The 13,955-nt window shown below is 42.1% G+C and overlaps 1 protein-coding gene across 1 annotated transcript; it reads right to left on the bottom strand.

Moving 5' to 3' along the window:
- Window positions 1-1,009: 1,009 nt before the first annotated feature.
- On the bottom strand, window positions 1,010-7,043 carry Cxcl13 (C-X-C motif chemokine ligand 13). Its single transcript, XM_021163742.1, has 4 exons — window positions 6,938-7,043; window positions 5,207-5,339; window positions 2,560-2,640; window positions 1,010-1,863 (listed from the first exon to the last, which is right to left on the bottom strand). Exons 1-4 carry the CDS (start codon window positions 6,996-6,998, stop codon window positions 1,809-1,811), a joined length of 330 nt encoding a protein of 109 aa, XP_021019401.1. The 5' UTR covers window positions 6,999-7,043; the 3' UTR covers window positions 1,010-1,808.
- Between the last annotated feature and the right edge of the window lie 6,912 nt (window positions 7,044-13,955).

Below are 13,955 nucleotides of genomic sequence, written 5' to 3'. Positions count from 1 at the left end.
TATTCCTTCTCAAAATATTTAATAAAACATTTTAAAAAGTAAAAGAAGAAAGCCAAGCATTGTGGCTCACCCTAGGGGGCTGAGGCAGGAAGACTGCTGAAATTCAAGGCCAGCCTGGGATACACATAGAGTGAGTTCCAGGCTAGTCCAAGCTACAGACTGAGATCCCATCAAAAAACAAAGCAAAACAAACAAGCAAGCAAGCAAACAAACAAACCTTAAAATAAAAAGGGAACCGGGGAAGGGAAATAGCCCAGTGAGTGAAGTGTTTGTCCTGCAACCATGGAGACCTGAGTTCAGGTGCCCAGAATTCACATACTCCTTTGGAGGAAAGGAGACAGGTTCATCACAGACAGCCTGACCTACTTGGGGAATGCCCTGTTCAGTGAGAGATCCTGTCTGAAAAAAATCAGATGGGTGACTCCTGAAGAGTGATCTTGGGGGTTGAACTTGTACTATACACATGTGCACCCTCTTACATATGAGCACATGCACAAAGCCATACAAACCCAAACAACCCACCCCGCACATACACAAAACATAAATGAAGACAAAAAGAAAGAAGGGGCCAGATGTGATGCGAACAGACCACAGAGCAGCTGAGGAAGCCAAGAGTCAGAGGCAAGGTTATGACCTCAGTGCAGTGCTGGGAATGAATGGCACTGGAGTCCTCTGCTTGTCAAATCAATGCAACACTTTGTCAAATGAAACATTGGAGAGTTGGGGAATCCATGTAAATAGGCAGTGCGAATGGGTTTGAGTAAGAGTTTGAACTCTGGAGGAAATCTCATTTAGCATGCCTGGGAAAAGAGGCCTTAGGGCCAAGCTGTTCCCACTGTATAACTGCTCTCATGGATGACATAATTTGGGGTCATCTGTGAAGGACTCTGATATGCAGTTAAAAAAATGAACATGATTGAAACCTTACATCTCCTTGGGAACAGCCGAAGGACATCTCAATGTGAGAAAGTTTTCTATTAAAAAACAAAACAAAACAACGAACCAGTCATAAGCAAAACATTTGATTAAGTTTATTGAATGTCACTAGATGAATAGGAAACATTAAAGAATCAGATACAAGAGACTGATATTTTGTCTGTGTGAAAGATGTGAATAATAAAAATAGATCATCAGGGTCACAGTGCAAAGGAATATATTTGTATACTCTGAAGAGCCTGGACCTTTAAGCTGAGGATCTTTCAATTGTTACTGGTTTTAATCCAAGACAATAAATCTTATACAAGCAACCTTTCAAAGTAGGACTGTTTCTCCCCAGGAAGCTTTTCTCTAAAGGAGACCTGCTTTGCACCACCTCATGGCGGCATTGCACCAGCTTCCCAGGAACCTTCTGGAGACTATTTTGGAAGCCTGCGTTTTACAAGGGTGCAAAATAACTGAAGTCCATCTCGCAGACCTCTTGTTAGTAAGAGCTACAAGTTTACATTTGACATGTAGGTTTTCATTCCTCGACAATCTAGGATAGTTTAACGTTAAACAACAGATCTATTACCACATGCATCTGAAGTGGGTTTTCACTAAATGCCTGTTCTCAAATAACCTTCCTTAAGGAACAAGGATGTGGGTTGGGTATGCGACGGAGCTTGAGCATTCCCTTTCAGCTCCTGCAGGATTGTTTTTTGTTGTTGTTGTTTGTTTGTTTTTTGTTTTTGCTTTGTTTTACCTACAGTCATGTTTGTTTATAGAGGGGAGTTATTTTCTTGGAAATTCTTTAACTAAGAACATATCTAAAATTCAGAGCAGGGATAAAAAAAAAGGGTGCAGGTTTGTCTTTTGAGATGACAGCGGCTTCAGGCAGCTCTTCTATTACTCACTGGAACTTGGGGAGTTGAAGACAGACTTTTGCTGTGAATAAAAAACAAAAACAAGTTACACTTAGAGGAATACACACAGGAAACCATAGCTTTCCTCTAGTGGCATCAAGTGATGGCTGCTGTGCACACTAGCTTCAGTTTACTGAGCTGCTGGAATAGTCAGCCCCGTTCTAGCCCATGTGTGACAATAGCAGAACAGGCATTTGTCCTACAAACTTTTCCTAATTGTAAAGTATTACAATACTTTACATATATATATATGTACTTATTGTACATATATATATATATATATACACAATACTTTACATATATATATACATATATATATTATAATATATGGGTTAGAGCAAGATCCAAGCGGCTCCAAAGTTGTATCACTTCTAAAGTTATATCCCAGTATCATTCAAATATGCTTGCCCATTGAACTCAAGGGAACAAAATAGAATATAGAAAATACTGACTTGAAAACATTCTATTTGAAAAAAAGTATTAAGATGGAAGAAGTTTCAAAGCCAATTGGTCTCAGTGACCTTCCTCCAAGTCACCACTTGTCGAGGCTTTTCCTGATGTAAGAAACTGATCAACAGCGGAGCCAACATTTGTAGATAATGGTTGGCCTTTGTCAAGTGTTATGTTTACTGTGTGCTATGTGAGAAGTGTACCAGGCAGTATGGTCATCTCACCCAACTTGGCTGACTAAGGAAAGCTTATGGTATGCTTAACTTACATTTGGACATGTCTTAATAGTCTTTGTAACCATTTGGCACGAGGATTCACACATATAACTTTCTTCATCTTGGTCCAGATCCTGGGGAGAAATAAACAAAAATTAAATAAGACATTGTACACTTTGGTGAGTCCTGTGTGTAAGTGTTTAATAATGAAGAGAGTTGGTTATGAAAATAATTATTTATAGAAGAGTGAAATTTGAGTTTTGAATCTGGAATAAATTGATTTGTGGTGTGAGGCCTGAGGAACAAGAAGACTATTATTGGAAACCAAAGTTGACAGACTTCATATGTCATAAGCAACTGTTTTGTTGATAATCTTTATATGGGTTAGAGCAAGATCCAAGCGGCTCCAAAGTTGTATCACTTCTAAAGTTATATCCCAGTATCATTCAAATATGCTTGCCCATTGAACTCAAGGGAACAAAATAGAATATAGAAAATACTGACTTGAAAACATTCTATTTGAAAAAAAGTATTAAGATGGAAGAAGTTTCAAAGCCAATTGGTCTCAGTGACCTTCCTCCAAGTCACCACTTGTCGAGGCTTTTCCTGATGTAAGAAACTGATCAACAGCGGAGCCAACATGTGTAGATAATGGTTGGCCTTTGTCAAGTGTTATGTTTACTGTGTGCTATGTGAGAAGTGTACCAGGCAGTATGGTCATCTCAAGACGTCCCTCCAGAAGCTCTGTGCTCGAACAACCACTAACCTTCTCACTGTCTGGCGATGAGCTTGAAGCTCACAGAGTTCAAGCAGTGTATCTAAGATTGTACAGCACATATGCCATGCAGCAGGTTTATTTGAATTTCTGTAAAGTTCTGACTCCAGAACCCACACTGTTAACAACCACGTCCTAGGAGTTAGTTGTAACCTAAATAGTTATCAAGTTCCTAGATGGCATTAAGGTTTCTCGCTGAAATGGAAAAGTAAGGTCTTCAAGCAACAGGAAACCAGAAGATCGTGCATATTAACTTGTGTGACTTCAAACAAAAAACCAGTGTCTTGATGTATTAGATAAACCATGGAGCAAGAACACGAGCTCTCAAGGCAGTACCTGCTAGCTTGGTTCAGGAATCATGGTGGCAAAACTGGTCTAGGTCACTTCATATTTTCACCCCTGACTAATGTGGATCCCCCACATTAATTTGCACCTTCCACTTCTTATATCTGTCTAATGTTCAAAATGCTGAATTTTACAAGAAAAGATACAAGGAAACTTTCACTATTTCAAAACATTAGGGAAGCAGAGACCATTAGACTCTATCTGCTGCTTCCCTTGGTTGAAAGGTGAGAACCTTGAGTCAAGGGAGGAGAAATACAGCTAAAAGGTAAGAGTTCTAATGCTGTGCCCACCAGTAGACACCATAGCTAGACTTCACTGTTGAATTTGAGGGAAATAATTGTGGTCTAGTTAGAATTCTCATTGGTGAAGTCATTGGTAAAAGCCTAATGCTATCCTAGTAAAAAAAAAAAAATGCATGTATTTTTGGTAACCTGTATTTCTACTTTGCAAGTCAAATATATCTGGCCCCAGGGACAAAACATTTGTTCCAAAATGGAACAAATGAACATAGATAGTTGCTTATATATTTTATAAAGCCTGAGGAAATTCTAGGGGACTAGGGCTTTTTTAAATTAGGTATTTATTTCACTTACATTTCCAATGTTATCCCAAAAGTCCCCCACACGCTCCCCCACCCACCCACCCACTCCCACTTCTTGGCCCTGGCTTTCCCCTGTACTGAGGCATATAAAGTTTGCATGACCAAGGGGCCTCTCTTTCCACTGATGGCTGGCTAGGCCATCTTCTGATACATATGCAGCTAGAGACACGAGCTCTGGGGGTACTGTTTAGTTCATATTGTTGTTCCACCTCTAGGGGTGCATATCCCCCCAGCTCCTTGGGTACTTTCTCTATCTCCTCCATTGGGGGCCCTGAGATCCATGCAATAGCTGACTGTGAGCATCCACTTCTGTGTTTGCTAGGCCCAAGAGACAGCTCTATCTGAGTCCTTTCAGCAAAATCTTGCTAGTGTATGCAATGGTGTCAGCGTTTGGAAGCTGATTATGGGATGGATCCGGGATTAGGGCTTAATGGGAGAAAGCTGGTCTAGTATTTGTGAGGTTCAGGGTCTCCTTTATAGCACTGGCCATGAAGAGATGAATGAAGAGGGAGGAGAAGGAGGAGGGAGAGGGAGGGCAAAGGATAACTGGGAAGAGCTGCCAATAAACGGCAAGATCCCAGCACTGAAGAAGAGGCCTCTGTCAGCTTCCTTCAAGTTCATGTGCCAGTGAGATGGAGCCCCAACTCCATCCCTGCCTTCAGGTATGGCAGGCAGGTTGGCCTCCTAAAGCCTCCATGACTTGACTCCTTTAACCAGCTTCAGCCTCTGTAACCACAACAGATAGGTCTCAGTGCAGTGGCTTGAAAAAGTGAACATGCACAGGGAAAACAGTTGGATTGCTAAAACAAAACCAAACTTAAATACCTCAATTTTTTTGTTAATCATTTCAGATATCTAGTAACATCAAGCTGGTCTCTGAGACTCTTGCTACCGTACTAATTTGGTGGTTGCAAATATATTCCATATGATTTTTCTCTAGGAGAGAGAAATTATGTAATTTTCTTTCCTTGCAACTTACACGACTTCAGTTTTGGGGCAGCCATTCCCAGGGGGCGTAACTTGAATCCGATCTATGATGGTTAGACTGACAACACGTGAAATCACTCCGGAACACCTACATTTTAAGTTTGTGTAATGGGCTTCCAGAATACCTGTGAACACAGAATCAGACACTTCAACCCATTGGACATAGAACATAGATGTAGAACCGAATGATTCATAGTTCTTGATATCGCATTTGAAGAGTCAACCATTTTAAGCCAGCACTTACAGCTGAAAATGTGTTTAGCATATGGATTTCTTTCTGGTTTGCCTTGAGTCCTCTCAAATGTTTTCTACTAAAACCTTAGTTGAAATGAACTTACCTTTTCGCAGTCTCTACCTTCATTGGCTGTCACAGTGGTACGTTGGCACTCAGGTGACTTGATAATGCTTTAAAGGCACACAACTTGGTTACATCTAATGTGGTGTGAAATCAACTAATCTCCACTCCCAGTGCAAAAAAGCAGAGGACCGGATTCTGCCAGAGGGCTTTGAAGACAGCCAGCATCTCTCCCAGAGAACTTTCTCTTAGCACATCTGTCCACTTCCCCCCACGTCTCTATCTAAGAAAACACATGGAGGATGCTTCTCCATTTATGTTTAATATCTTGGCTTTTTATGTTAGTCATAAATTATTACAAAAGGAGAACCAATAATAAACATTCAAGACTATGTTCAATCACAATATTTACTGGTTATAGACACTTTATTGGTAATTTATCTCATGCATTTTCATGAAATCTAAGTTTGTTTGTTTGTTTGTTTTAGAAGAAATTGATGCTGGCTAATTCAAGCATTTGAGAGACCAAGAAAGGATGATTTTTTTTTTAAGTTCAAAAATCACTCACCAGTGACCTTGTCTCCCAAAACAGAACAAAAGAAACCAGCAAACAAAAGGTGTGTGCAAATCCTTTTTATGAATAAAAGTGTTAAGTCCCCAAGGCATTTGCAGTTTCAAGGGCTGAGCAGCAAACAATAATTAGAACACCACAGAACTGGTGTGATACACAGACTCTATACTGATGCTGAGAACAGAGCAGTTCCTAAGGGGTAACTTTGCCGCCACCACCACTAGGGAAAGATTCATGGGCAAGGTGTGAAGAAGAAGAAACGTGAAGAGGAAACCTGGGGGTGGGGGGATTTTAGCATCTTAAGCGTAAAGATGTATCCTGATGCTTCTTTCTGCCCACACATCCACCCTTTCAGCTATAGAGACATCTTGCCACTTAGTTAGGTACTTCTCTATACACCCAGAGACAGACTCCCACATAGGCTGCAAGTCAGCTTCTCACCTCTGCTGTATTCAGAGTGCCAGGCCTTACCATGTACAGTCATACTCAGAATGCTGCCCTCGAAAGACCAAGGTTCGGTGAGAAGGAGTTTCGTGGAGAGGCAGAGTGAAGAAGAGCTGTGCAAAGAAGTCTTCCCATGGGGGACTGAGCTGACAGTTGAGCAATGAGCACACTAAACATACATCACATGAACACTTACCCTCCTGTATCTCTTCTCTAAGTAAGAAAGATCTTAACATTTTGAAAGCTTCCATTTTTAAAAAGTCAAATCCCCAGAAATCTTACAGTTCAAAATCTAGAAACAATGGAATGTTTCCACCCCCTTTAGTTAAGACTGCCTTCCCAGTTTTGATTAAAGAAGTGCTGAGGAGGGTTTCTGTTTAAAGCCCAGGGAAACCATAAGTGAAAGTTCTCACCGTGGCCTGGAGAGAGACAGCTGGCCAGGAGGAGAAGCAGCGCTGCTGTGCTGAGCCTCATTCTGCCTGGAGGTGGAGTTCAACCTTCAGCTCGGAGTCTGTGCGTGCATTCCCAACTCCAGACTCCTATTTATTTATACCAGTGAGGGCCCTCCCACTGACCCTCTCTTTCTTAGGTCAGCTGCAATGTCAGTTTTCAAATCTCCCAAAATATTGCTGAGCTTGCCTTTACAGAAGAAGAAATTCATCTTGCAAAATTTATGAATCTTTCTTGGAGCACTGTTAGTATAACCAAACACTTATTTAAAATGCAGATTAAAAATGTCAGGGATGCTGTGGAGATTTGAGGGTGAAAAAAAAAAAGAGGAGAACCCTCAAGTACTGTCTGTTTTAGTGCTAGAGATCAAACCCAGGTTCTAGAATAGGCTAGGTAGACAGTCTTCCTCTGAACCCCTGCCAGGCTACTAAGGTACTCTTTAGGAGTGTTTTGGTCACTGGCCATTACGCACCTACCTTCCTTTTAACCAAAGAACCCATAGCAAACTGTATAAGGATGTAGGCTAATTCTTTCCTTGGTTGTATTGATACCAAAAATGCTTAAGTTAAGCCACAGTGATCATGGCTTTGATCACTTTTCATAGTGAAAGGACTGCCAGTTTCTTCCATATATTCAAATATAAGCTTTATGACACCAGGACCAGGATCATCATTTCATTATGTCCCCGGCACCTGCAAGGGAGGCTCACCCTTGGTCGGTGCTCAGTAAATATTTATACATTTGACAGACACTCCTTCACATATAAGATCATCAAGCTGACTGAGCCGTAGACTTTTTTGCCAAACTTTCCCACCTCCTCGTTTTACTGTCTGAGATAATGGTTACATATGATGGGAATCTTGGTGTACCTGTGTCACTATGAAATCAGGAGGGGACGGCTTTGAGATAAGCATCTTTGTGGTTGCTTTTGAAAGTTGATAAGCTGAGAACCATGTCAGTGGAGACTCACTAGGATATAGCTGCGGGCTTTGTTCTGTAGAGTGTTTAACATAAGCACTTTTGATTTTGAAGCCACCAAGGACAGAATTGACCTACAGCCTTATCTATGTTTGCTATGGGTCTTTGGAAGGTGGGTAATGGCCAGTCTGGTCTTGCATGCCATTGAGCTGACATAAATAAGGGTAGATGTATCACATACCTTAGGTCACAGAAATCAAGTTTAGTTTTCTGGAATGACTTCCTGAACAGTCTAGAGCTATGAATCAATTACTGTTGTGAATGCACAGTATCTTCAGTTGTAGGTGTGTGTGTGTGTGTGTGTGTGTGTGTGTGTGTGTGTGTGTGAGAGAGAGAGAGAGAGAGAGAGAGAGAGAGAGAGAGAGAGAGAGAATCCTTTGTGTAACAAGCAGCTTTTCCATAATGACTGTAACAATAACAATAGGAAAGTTGATCATAAGGTAGTCTAGACCATCTTGTCCTGTCTGGCAGTTCTAGCCATTAGAAAATTGTTGCTTCTCCTCCTCCTCATCCCCTTACTCCCACCCCTCCCCCACCCCACCTCCTCCTTCTTTCCAGTAGCAGGAATTGAATGATCCAGAATTTTGAACTTACTAGGCAAATGCTCTATCAAAGGGCTATGTTCCCAGCCTAAGTTCTTTCCTATGAGTGTGTAGGAACATGTTATTTAACAGTTCATTCATTATGCCATACTTCCATTTGCCATACTTTCCATCATGGAATGCATGAACTCTTCTGTACTGAGGTGCTCCAAACATTTGAAATCAAAGTGGGTCATTGGTTTTCCCAGGAGACTGATGTGAAGATGGGCTCTGGGCTAAAAAAATTTATTCAGAGTAATTCCTGAGATGATAAAGGAGGGGAGAAGGGAGGATTTAACAGCAGTGCTGGTGTGCTGAGGCTCAAAACCACTTGCCAGTAAACTCCAGAAAGGGACCTATGCAGGTGCCCCTTAATAGACAGACATGTCTCCGTCCCTGTGGCACAGGAAAAATGAGTGATGTGAGAATCACAAGAAAATGGTGGGGACAAAGGTACCTGGAAGAGAGCTCTGAGTAAAGCTGGGAACTTTCCAAACTGGCTTTTAATAGAATACTTTGGTTGTAAAACGTAGAATTCTTATGAAGTTATAGCTAACCCTGCTCAAATCACTATCAGTGGGCTGGACTGTTTCCCAAGATAGCTTGTCTCAATGAAGCAGACAATATAAGGAGGAAGAAATTGTAGGCTTGCACATAGACCCCTGAAGCTGCAGCTCACTTCCCATCCTCCATCTGCTTTTTTTTTTTTTAAAGAGAAAATAACCCAGATGTCCCTCAGCAGAGGAATGGATACAGAAAATGTGGTATACTTACACAATGGAGTACTACTCAGCTATTAAAAACAATGAATTTATGAAATTCTTAGGCAAATNGAGGTAACCCAATCACAAAAGAATTCACATGATATGGACTCACTGATAAGCGGTTATTAGCCCAGAAGCTCGGAATACCCAAGACACAATTTGCAAAACACATGAAACTCAAGAATAAGGAAGACCAAAGTGTGGATACTTTGTTCCTCCTTAGAATGGGGAACAAAATACCCATGGAAGGAGTTACAGAGACAAAGTTTGGAGCTGAGATGGAAGGAAAAACCATCCAGAGACTGCCCGACCCGGGGATCCATCCCATAATCAGCCACCAAATGCAGACACTATTGCATATGCCAGCAAGATTTTGCTGAAAGGTCCCTGATATAGCTGTCTCTTGTGAGGCTATGCTAGTGCCTGGCAAATACAGAAGTGGATGCTCACAGACATCTATTGGATGGAACACGGGGCCCCCAATGGAGAACCTAGAGAAAGTACCCAAGGAGCTGAAGGGGTCTGTAACCCTATAGGAGGAACAATAATATGAACTAACCAGTACCTCCATCTGCTTCTATACACTCCATATGCCTCCCTTTCTTCTCTCATACACCCCTTTGCCTCTGTCCTTTGCTGTTTGAAATAAATGGTTCAGTCTGTGTGGTCAGTATCCAGCCCTGTCTCTGCCTCCTGTCTACTTAAGCTGCCTCAGAAATCTAACAGTTTGATTAAAAAAGCCACCAGGGCTGAGAGGTGATTCCAGAGAACTCCTGAGTCTGAGTTTTAGTCCCTTCACACTCAGAATTCTGTTTTTATGCTATCCTTTCTGCTTCAAGATGGGGTTGGGGGTCGGGCTGTTCTGATGGTCAGATTGCCTCAGAATCAGAGTTTCTAATACCATTTAGAGTAGATGCATGCATTCTAAAATCTTAGAGGCTCAGGAACAAGAAATTTGAGCAGATAGGACCAAATCAATACTTTTTATTTTTAAAATTTTAATTTGTAGTATGTGTTTGTGTGTGCGTGCACACACGTGCTCATGAATATGTGTAGGTATTTGTGTACCCTGGGCAGATGTTTGTAGGTCAGAAGACAATTGGCAGAAATTGGTTCTCTTCCTACAATGTGGGTTCCAGGAACTGAACTCAGGTGGTCAGGCTTGGCAGCAGCAGCCTGTACTTGCTGAGCCATTTCAGCAGCCTAAAGGTCTTTATTTTAAAAAATAGCTTTGTGGGAGTCTTTCTTTAGAAACACATAAAAAATGTTGGGGGTAATCTAAAAATTAAGGGGGTAATTTTCTCCTTGATTTTGTAATAAATCATATTCTTTCTCTAGACTCATTAAAACTAAGAGTCTTCATACCTGGGACCTTAACATGCAGCCTACAGATGACCACTGTCACTTTCACATAGGAACTGGCTGACAGGCCTGGAATCCCAGAGACTCAGGAGCCCATGGCAGAAGGATTGAAATTTCAAGGCCAGTCTAGGAGGTCAAATTGAATTCCAGCCCTTCCTGGGCAACAGAATGGAACTCAATCTCAAAATAATCAAAGGTGAAAACCAAACTGAAGATAAAGCATTAGTGGCAGTGCATGTCCGGCATGCTTGAGACCCCTGATTGCCGAACACTGCCACCGTCGCCACAACAAAACAAACAAAGCCCCACTCCATCTTTTAACAAGATTCTCAGGAGGTTGAACACATTTTAAAGTCTGAGAGACAGGGCCTGGCAGGTCACAAGCTGTGGAGAGTGCTGTGGCTAGCCTTTCAGTGGGATCCAACACATAGTCAAGTCGTTTTCAGCATCCATTTGTATAAATGGTCTCTCCAGTGTGATGCCCAGAGGACAAAGAGTGGTCCACCGGCAGTGGCAGCAGCCTGGATGCTCTGTGAAGCCACTGAGAAGTAGAAAGCACATTGGAGCAGTGGGTTGGCATTGCTGAGACAGCATCAACTAGTCTAGGTGGTCAATAGGTACTGAGCAGAGGACCCTTACTAGACTTTTAAATGATTAATATGGAAAAATGAAAAATCCTTTTACTTTTAAACTAATTTATAATAACTGGAGGCAAAGGCCATTGTGACAAACTTGAAAATGTTCCCCCCACCCCCAGACTCATTTCACTCAACTTAACTAGGAAACAGAAACTGACTTTTTTCGTAAAAATCTATTTGCCTACACATAACCTTTTGGCAAGCTAGCAAAACGTTGCAACCTGTAGGCCAGTGGTCTGGGTTTATATCCCAACACCAGCACTTACTAGCCGGTTAATTTTCCCATACTGGCTCTTGTGACAATAACAACGGGACTCAGGCCAGCTATACCATTAGAGTCCTGCAGACTGGATCCTAGCAATTAGAAAGTGCTTCTAAGAAGCACTGAAGCATCCACACTTTGGTCTTCCTTCTTCTTGAGCTTCGTATGGTCTGTGAATTGTATCTTGGGTATTCCGAACTTTTGGGGTAATATCCACTTATCAGTGATTGCACACCATGTGTGTTCTTTTGTGGCTGGGTTACCTCACTCAGGATGATATTTTCAAGTTCCATCCATTTTTCTGTGAATTTCATGAAGTCATTGTTTTTAATAGCTGAGTAGTATTCCATTGTGTTCCACAATTTCTGTATCCATTCCTCTGTTGAGGGACATCTGGGTTGTTTCCAGCTTCTGGGTATTATAAACATGGCTGCTATGAACATAGTGAAACATGTGTCCTTATTACATGTTAAAGCGTCTTCTGGGTGTATGCCCAGGAGTAGTATAGCTGGGTTCTCAGGTAGTACTATGTCTAATTTTCTGAGGAACTGCATGGCTCCGGCCACATATGTGGCAGATGTTGGCCTTATTGAACATCAGTGGGAGGAGCGGCTCTTGGGCCTGAGAGGATTCAATGCTCCAGTGTAGGGGAATGCCAGGGCTGGGAAGGTGGGAGTAGGTGGATGGGTGGAGGAGCATCCACATAGAGGCAGGAGAGGGGGATGGGATAGGGGGTTTCCCGAGGGGAGACATAGAAAGGGGATAACATTTGAAATGTAAGTAATATCCAATAAAAGGAAAGAAAGGGAGGGAGGAAGGGAGGAAGGAAGGAAGGAAGGAAGGAAGGAAGGAAGGAAGGAAGGAAGGAAGGAAGGGAAGGGCTTCTAAGTCTCTGGGCAGATTCCATTCACTAAGTGTAAGATTGTTTTTCATCTTTGAGAAAACACAAATAATAAAAGATATGGTGAAATGGCTGTGGTTTAGATGGTGAGTCACTCCTGACATGTTAAAATGTCACTCAGGTTCATACTGCACCTTTGTGGCTACACGAAGAGATTACCTCTTGAAGTTGTAATTCACCCGACGACTGCTAGATGGCAGCATTTCTACCAAAAAAAACCAGTTTGCAGGGAGAAAAGTTCTGGCCTCAGGTAAAGAGCATCTGCTGGTGCGGTACGCTAACCAGAGGGCACAATATTCAAAGCAATTCGAAAATCTTGTTCATTGCTTTTCAACACAACATCATGAGCACTGAGGCTTTTTTCATTAGGCCAAAATGTTCATCATTGAGTGGAGGAAAAAAAACCCCTAAAAATTTGAAACAACCCAACAAAACCTGGGCCAAATCCAGTTTCTTCTTCTCGAGGTTGCAAAATCAAAATGCACGTCAGTTCTCTGGCGTGCGATCACATTTGGCCTCTGCAGCAGCTAGAGTTGAACCTTCTGTGATTAGAAAGCTTTCTGAATACAACAAGGCTACCACATACCAGTGTCAAAGTGATTGACGATTGAGCCATTTGTCTTGGGCTTTTAAGGCACACAGAGCAACAGACACCAGCGCAGTATGCATCCTGTTTCTCCCGTTTGGATTCTGTAATGTATACATTATATCATTGGCGTTCTTTACCTAGCACATCTGTCTTACAGCTAGGAATCCTGGACATTATAAATAGGAGTCAGAAAACGCATCCCTATTAGGGCTTGGACTATAGTCCGTGAGCACAAAGCTTGCTTAGAAGGTGGGAAGCCGTAGGCTGAGTCTCCAGTATACTTAAACACAGAAGAGCAGTCCTACTTTGCGGAAGACGTTTGGCACATCTGTCTGTTGCTGGGTTATCCTCAGGTAATCTCTGCCTCACATTTCTTTGCCAGTTTTTCTTACATCTAAGCAGCCATTAAGCTCTTCTCGTTGTGTGTGTTCTACCCAGGGCAGCCTGTTCTGCCCAGGCCTTCAGCTTTATACTGATGTATGTCACGCACATTGGTATCAGTTCAGTAGCTTACCTCTAGCCACTTTTTCTTAGAAAACCATTCAATCATATTCAAAACTGAGCTTAGTGTCCACCACAGCTGGATTTACTTAGTATTCCAAGTTCTGGCAAATGGTATCATCACTTATCCATGTGTTCAAAATCCTGAAACTCACCTGTACCCCATCTCCTAATAAGCCACTGTTTGGTCTCTGAAAGCTGGTACTTTTTGTTCTTAAAATATCTCCGCGGCCTCTTCCGGTCAGAAAAGCACAGGGGTAGCTAGGGCGCAGGGTCGGCTGACACTCGCCAGCTACCCACAACACCCACCACAGGATCTTAAGACTTCTGGTGAGTGGAACACAGCTTCTGCTCCAATCCAATTGCGCGCGGGACCTGAGACTGCATTAGTTAGGGAAGCAGAAA

This window comes from Mus caroli, chromosome 5 (genome assembly GCF_900094665.2).
Source record: "Mus caroli chromosome 5, CAROLI_EIJ_v1.1, whole genome shotgun sequence".
NCBI classification, from domain to species: Eukaryota; Metazoa; Chordata; class Mammalia; order Rodentia; family Muridae; genus Mus; species Mus caroli.
The sequence above is the reverse complement of the archived record's forward strand: the minus strand, read 5'-3'. Positions and strand labels throughout refer to the sequence as shown.